General features: G+C 38.8%; 1 protein-coding gene across 2 annotated transcripts in view; it reads left to right on the top strand.

The window, feature by feature from the left end:
- The first annotated feature begins 447 nt into the window (after positions 1 to 447).
- ppp1r37 (protein phosphatase 1, regulatory subunit 37) overlaps positions 448 to 7,940 on the top strand; it is a 65,829-nt gene continuing 58,336 nt past the window's right edge. For both annotated transcript variants that reach the window (XM_067420063.1, XM_067420062.1), the window contains exon 1: positions 448 to 1,942. In XM_067420063.1, the coding sequence (XP_067276164.1) occupies positions 1,321 to 1,942 (622 nt within the window). In that variant the 5' untranslated portion in view covers positions 448 to 1,320. The remainder of the gene's footprint in view (positions 1,943 to 7,940) is intronic.

The raw sequence follows: 7,940 nt of genomic DNA, 5'->3' as shown, positions 1-7,940 counted from the left end.
GCAATTGTTTGCTTTTTGAACATTTGTTTAAACATATTTTCGACGTAATTTATAAAATATATTTGGATTGCAAAGTGTCATTTTCCTATGCATGTAGTATTAAACCAAATAGACTAAATAACTAACTACACAATGTATATTTCTTTACATTTACATTTATTAATATATACATTTTTCTCTGTTACGCGTCATAAACCATCCAACGTGACAGCTGTTTGGAAAGGATCAAATGTCAACTGATTCGTTGAGATTTTACAGAGATTTATTATAAATTCTAATCTTGATCAGTCACAAACGTAATGGCTGCGAATGAAATCTGCCAAAGGAACACAGCACACAAGCAACTCTGTGATTTTATTGGGCTCACTTCCTCATAAACAAACGCTCGAGTTGAAGCGCAGAAAGTGCTGCTGCTGAAATCTCCGATGCGTTTCCAACCGGGGTGATGACGTATCTCCGAACAGTCAACAGACACACACATACACACACACAGTCGGTCCGGACTGGAGCTTCAACGGGGCCAATATTTCTCTTTTTTTCTGCTGTCTGTGCGTTTTGACGATGTGAAAAACATCATACATACACGGCGGTTGGAATAGAGTGTTTACACGGATCTAACGAGTCCGTTCGTGGCGGTTTTTTTTGGGACGAGCGCGCGCTCCGGAGTGTGACGCCTGTGTTTATTCGCGTTCACTGCGACACGGAAAGTGACAGTGCAGGATTCCTCGTCTTGACAGCTTAAAAACACGATAAACACACAGATTATTGGCCTCTGGAGTCCGTTTTAGCACTTTATTCGTCTTGGTGTTGGACAGCAGGCCAGCCGAGAGAACCCGATCTTCATCATCATAATCTTCCTCATCCCACGGCTTGTTTATAGTTGCTTTAAATGCATCTTAACTTATTGTTCAACGCGATGAGAGGAAATCAACAGTATTAATAGTGGACAGAGACTACAAGAACACAATGTTTGCTGATAATGTCAACATGATGTGCACGTGAGACCCTTTTAATGCGCCTAAAACGGATTTATTGGATTGTGACAGATGTTTTAGGTGTTTCTGAGTGCATAGATACTTAGGATACTGTGATTTTCCTGATGCAACCCTTACAAATTAATACTACAGTGCATAAATAAGGAAAGTATAAGTACATGCACTTCTATGATGTGAACTTTTAGTTAGTGATGCACTCACTGTGGAGATATTAAACGGTTTATCCCTGGGTTTAAAAGGATTTAACTGCATTGTGTAGGTGAACTTCTCTCGTTTTTAGTGTGTGACAGGCAGTGGCGTGCTCCAGCTCCCTGGAAATGAGAAAATGAATTGCGAGGATCAAGCTGTAGATTTGTGCAATGCTATAGATTTGTGCAATGTGCCTGACAACACTATATCACACGAAATCCTTCCCCGAGACGGCCTCCTGCTGATGGATGGAGACCAAGGGGAAGGGGATACTGCCGTCCTGGCCAGGTTAAAAGACATCCATTTAAAGGATGATAATTCCACAGAGCTTAAAGCACCGCATAGTAAAAACAATGGATCCATTGCGGTGTCAGCCGACCCTTTCAATGGTTCCGCCGGTGATCTGGAACACAGTAAGTTTGAGGAAACGCCAGTGACCAACTGTTCAGTTGGAGATGTAGGTGGTGAAGCTGAAGATGGTGAAATGGACATTGGGGTGGATTTAAGTCTCGATGAAAATGGTATTTTAGAGTTTGAGCCACCGGTCCAGACTCAACTTGAGGAAAATGCCTCAGAAACGGTCATCGAACTGCATTTGCAGGATCCAAAAAGCAGTGACGACGTGCCCTCGGAGACTGTCTCGCCTAGCACACCAGGCGAAGGAGTTGGGATTAAACACAGGTCAAAGAAGGTGACTTTTCCATCTGACGAGGACATCGTCTCTGGTGCGGTGGAGCCGAAAGACCCTTGGAGACACGGTGAGTGGACCTTTAAGCCTTGTCCAAGTCTGATCTTATTTAGCAATCCTATACATCAGGGTGTATGTGCTTATGAATCTTATTCAGATTTCATTTCTGGAAACCCAGTCGGACTGGTCCACACGCCTCTATGAATTTTAAGACTGGTGGAGACAGGAGTGTCTGCTTCATTGAGGAGTCGTTTTATCCACATTGACTTTTATTTCAACTTTAAAAGGCCTTGTTGGTTTCGTCTATCACTTGACTGGCATTTTTGGTCACTTTATTAGAATTGGTTGCCCCCCGCAACACACACACACACACACACACACACACACACACACACACACACACACCCACGTCTGGCTCACTATCTTTGTTCTTTGTGGGGACTCTCCATAGTCATAATGTTTTTTATACCATACAAACTGTACTATCCCCCTACACTGCCCCTGCCCCTAAACCTATCCATCACAGGAAACATTTTGCATTTTTACTTTCTCAAAAAAACTTTTATTTATAAGCATTTTGAAAAGTGGGAACCGCTGGCTGGTGATCTCAGGTTTTACTATCCTTAGGGGAAATATAAACAAGGACACACACACACACACACACACACACACACACACACACACACACACACACACGTGCATAATTCGAATATCTAGTCTCCTTTAGCCAGACCTTCACACTGCCCCTATTGCAGCTTTCATTGGTCAAGGACTGGCCAAGAGGACGTTTGACTGACATGCAACACAACCAATCATAGTTCAAGCTAGGGCTGGACGATATGGCCAAAATTCATATCACGATATTTTTCTTAATTTCAGTCGATACGATATAATTCCGATATCGATATGAACTATATAAAAGCTTTAGAAAAAACTACTAAGAACTGCCACATGTCTGTACCTACAAACTTCTGAAAAATGTATTGGCCAAGTCTATGAATAGTCCTCCTATAAAACTCTATAATATTTTAGAAATAAAACCAGTACAAATAAATTAATGTTCACCTTTTATTTGTATTTAGCCTTTATATGAAAAAGAAATGTGAAATCAACATCAAATAAACATAAGACTTGCACTTTATTAATATTAATATCTTTAAGTTTAAACTATAACATAGGCTGATTATATTATTCTTAATATAGATTAAACAAAAGGTCTTCAGCCAGGATTCAGCCTGACTCAGAATATTCTAGCGGATGGATCTGCTTCAGATGGTGGATCTGCTTCACAGCGTACAGTGCTCCTATGCCGCAGACGCAGTTTATTGAGCATTTTCTCAATAAGGAATAAGTTTTAAATTTCAGTGAAGAACAATTCATACAGCGCTCTATTTTCCATTTATGCAAAATTATAGCATATATTTAATGCTGCATTTATTTAATTAAAAATGCAGTAAACAACGTAATACAGTAAAATATTATTCTGATCTACATCATCTGTTCACTACGTGAATATATAGTAAAGTGTCATTTATTTCTGTGATCAAAGCTGAATTTATCATCATTTCTCCAGTCTTCAATGTCACTCATCATTCTCATATTAGGATTTGATGCTCAACAAACATTTATGATTATTATCAGTGTTGAAAACAGTTTTGTTGCTTATGATGCTCCTTCATTGCTTTCATATATTGTCGCATTCGTCTGACTGTCGATCGTCACCTTTCAGCTCATAACGATTTTTATGTATATGTAACGTTGTCCTTCAGCTGCAGCTCCAGCGTGACAGTAACGTTATAGTTCTACGAATCCGCTTTTGGACTTTCTGTGAGAGAGCGTTCTCCTCATATTTAGATACGAATAAAATGACAGGTCATGCATAGATTATTTTTTGTCTCTGAAATTAAATCTTGATGTATTCACGTTGGTTTCTATGTTTACACTTGCCCGTGACCTCAAGAAGCGCGCAATCAACCGAGGTTAGAGAAAGCGGTCTTTAGCGTCCCTGTTAAATTGCCCGCCCTCGCTCCAGGTAACGCCGTTTGGAATCCCGCTCGGAGCGGGTCGACTAGGACCGGTGAGACCCAGTAAAAGTGCGGGGGACACGCCGAACCACTTCCACCCCACTGAATTAACGTTAGTCTTTCTTCTCTTATCAACTATTTCTTTCTCCTTACTTGTGGAAGTTCGTTCAGTCACATTTGTGTTGCGGTCAGGGAAACTCTTTTTGTAGCTAAAAGTAAAACTTGCTGCTGGATCTATCCATAGATCTATCAGCCTACTACTGCTGAGCACTGACTGCGTTTCTGTGGTGTACGTCATCGCGCAAGTAGCCAATCATGTTCTGCTCTTTCTGACGGCTGCGCCCTGAACGTCAGTCAGTGAGGAATGCTGTAATATATTTATCGAAATATCGGAAATGTGTTTAAAAATCATATCACCGTTATTGAAAAAAATTATATCGCGATATATATTGATATTGAATTATTGTCCAGCCCTAGTTCAAGCAATCCCAGTCATGTGTATAAGCGTGAAAATGTCCCTGCATCTAATATATTATTCATTCATGAACCTTGTGCAAGTTTACTGCAACAATGAAGCAGTGAACTTCACATACTTTTGAAAATCCAGTGTTTAGTTGATCCTGATGAGCGCTCATTGTCACAGTTGGCGACGATGGCGTTTTATCTTCGAAGAGAGAGTTTGGCAACGCAACATTTGTTTTCAGGTGGACCGTTAAAGAATGCAACACACACAACATCCTGTAGAATTCAACCAATCAGAGGACAACTTCGAAACTCTTGAAGTGTTTCCAGAAAAGTGTCCCGTATTCATCAGACGTTCAGCCTGCAGTCTGTGGGTGTGAGGCTGAGACTAACTATAGGCAAGACTGGACAATTCTGATTTGACTATGTAAATCCTTAGTCGGGGACACCTCTAGACACGCCGTCATATTGTAATATAACATTGCAAACGTTGTAGGCCTTCCAATGCAACTTCACTGGCATAGAAACCAACAAAGATTTCAGAAAAACGATAGTGCACCATGTAGGGTAATGCAATGGGGCAGAAACTTTCCATGGGAGCTTAATCTGGGGAATTTTGCAAATATTCCAATTTGGAAAAATGAATAGAAACTGTATCATATAAACACAAATATAAACATTTTGTTTGGTCATAAGCATTATCTGCATATTGATATTTCAATGTAGTAAAATATGTTAATTTAATATATATTAACAGCAGCAATTGTTATGCATGTCACATGATTCTTCAGAAATCATTGTAATATTATGATTTAATACTCCGTTATTATCAATGTTGGAAACAGTTTTGCTGCTTAATATTCTTTTTGGAACATTTTATTCATCAAAGAATTCTGAAAAAAGTATCACAGGTTATAAAAAATAATAAGCAGCAAAACTCTTTCCAACATTTGATGATGAATCATCATTAGAATGATTTCTGAAAGATCATGTGACACTGAAGACCAGAGTAATGATGCTAAAAACTCTGCTTTAATCACAGGAATAAATTACGGTTTGCAATGTATCAAATAGAAAACAGCTGTTTTACATTTTAATAATATTTCACGTATATATATATGCAGTGCATGCAGGAGCTGTGGCCTCAATAGCCCTGCCGTAAGCAGTGTTATGTGTGTATGTGATTTATGAGTTTATTTCCATTAATTCCCGATTATTCCCATGGAAAGTTTCCAGCCTTAAATGCCCGTAATTTTTCAACTCTAGCGCCATGGTACACACACACACACACACACACACACAGACACACCAGCTCGGGATACACAGTGTGGACGGTCAATCCTCTAGAACGGATTCCAATCAGATTCACACTGTCCAAACATGATTATTTTTGTATTTTGTGTTGCAGTTCTTTGACTGTTTGGTTATTTTGAACCATCAAATATTGAGTTGCACCTCAAATCCAGAGTTCATCTCCTGCGGCTTGCATTGCTGCTCCTCTCTAAAAGGTTTGCGTAATTGTGCTCAGACTTTGCTGAGTTGAAGCCAATGCTTTGAACGTGGCTTCTGTTACCTGTTATGTTCCCAGAATGGTGACTTTTTCCTAAAAGACTCCGTGATTCAAGTGACATTTGATCCGTATGTCCTCCTGGGTCATTCAGGCGCTCCGTAACAACCTTCTGCGATCCGTCTGAGCCTCAGGCAGCGCTCTCACAAATACGGAGAAACCTCTCCGACTCTTCCAGACGGTGTTGCGTAAAGCACATTCTCTAAGATATCAGCATCTCCTAGACGGAGGACCGGTGTATCCATGCTCCTCGCGTTGTTCTGTTTGACTGGCTGCAATGTGTTTGATGCTTTTGAGCCAGCAAAAACACAACAGTCTCGTTCTTTGCTTTCTAGGCCAAAGGTTTTGAGGTGTGTCTCTGTTTACCCTGCAGGGAATCTCCTTTGCATATGGCACTGGTCAAGGTGTTTTCTGCATTCAGTGTGTCTGGAAACTCAACAATTGAAACAACAAAGCCGTCGAGACTCAATAAACGCTATGTTTTGTCTGACAGCTGCTGTTTGTTTGCTTAGATAGTAGTGTCACATTATAAAAGCTGTTGGAAAATGCAAAATATATATAAAAAAAAACATGTTACTGTTTTAACCAGTTTTGATATTATTGTTTCCCATCTACTTTAAAGTCTTTTAAACGACACTTAACTTGAGCTTTAACTAACTGGTATCAGAGTAATTTATTAATATAACAGCTATTACATAACAGTGAACATATATGTAATTGATTTGCATACAAATATAGGCTGCATAAAATCTAAACCTTTATATTGTAACAATTTAAAGGGGTGATGATTTGAGAAATCAACTTTCCCTTGAGCTTTTGATATATAAAAGGTAGGGGTGTAACCATACACTCGTGTCACGATTCGATATGTATCTCGATACTGAACTCACCATACGATATGTGTCCCTATATATATATATATGTATGTATATGTATATGTTTCTATATATGTTTGTTAGTCATCGCGTCACCTCAGCTCCAGGCTGCCTCTTTGCCTGTTTTTGCCTCTTTGCCTGACTTTACGCTTCAAAACTGCGTCCATATTTTTTTTACAGTCTTTGGTTGCTACACATACACATGAGTGGAAGAAGTGGAAGAATAAAAGCTCCGCTGCTCTCGAGCCGTGTTTTGCGCTCGAGCCGTGTTTCTCGGCTCGTCTCTCATTAACAATCGCTTCAGCGGCCTCGTTCCGCTCCCACCCTGCTTCATACCACAGTAGCGTTACTAAATCTTTAATACATTAGCCCATATATGAGTATGATTTCTGCCTGACAACTCCCATGATTCTGCGTCATCAAGCTACGCCTTTGTTTTAAATATGCGACCTCTAGCCGTGAAAATTACATATTGTGCCTTTAAGTTTAACAACTTTAACCTTTTTGCAAAGTGTTACATGTACATTATGCATAGTTTGAACAATCATTAGTAGTGTTTACTCATTAAAAGCATCGTGTTCATTACCTTAACTAGGCATGTGCCGATATCAATTTTTCATGTTGCGATTAATTGCTGAAGTTTTATCACGATATACGATATTATCACGATATTGAAATAAGTTGCAAAAAAAAAAAGTGTTGCCATAGCATAACAGCTTTAAGAACTGTTTTTGTAATAACAAAAATAACTGAATGTTTAAATACAATAATGCACCAAAAATATATACAGCTCTGGAAAAAAAAATCAAGAGACCACTTAACATTGAGAAATCAATGAGAAATCATGTTAAGTGGTCTCTTGATTTTTTTCAGAGCTGTAAAAGTACTATTTTCAAACGGATTAAAGTGCAAAAGAATTATATTAGGCTATAAAGAACAACAAGTAGGCTAACAAATTACAATAAGGTTTCATTATTTAATGCATTAATTAAGATTGAGCAACAGCTACATTTGGTACAGAAAGTATAATGTTTTTGGTAATGTTGGTTAAGAAATACTGATCATTGTTAGTTTTATCTTAGGTCCATTAAAAAAGTTATTTTGATTTTAATGTTATTAAACAGTAACAGTAAGAAATTA

This window comes from Pseudorasbora parva, chromosome 16 (genome assembly GCF_024679245.1).
Source record: "Pseudorasbora parva isolate DD20220531a chromosome 16, ASM2467924v1, whole genome shotgun sequence".
NCBI classification, from domain to species: domain Eukaryota; kingdom Metazoa; phylum Chordata; class Actinopteri; order Cypriniformes; family Gobionidae; genus Pseudorasbora; species Pseudorasbora parva.
This window is presented reverse-complemented; position numbering and strand designations above follow the sequence as displayed.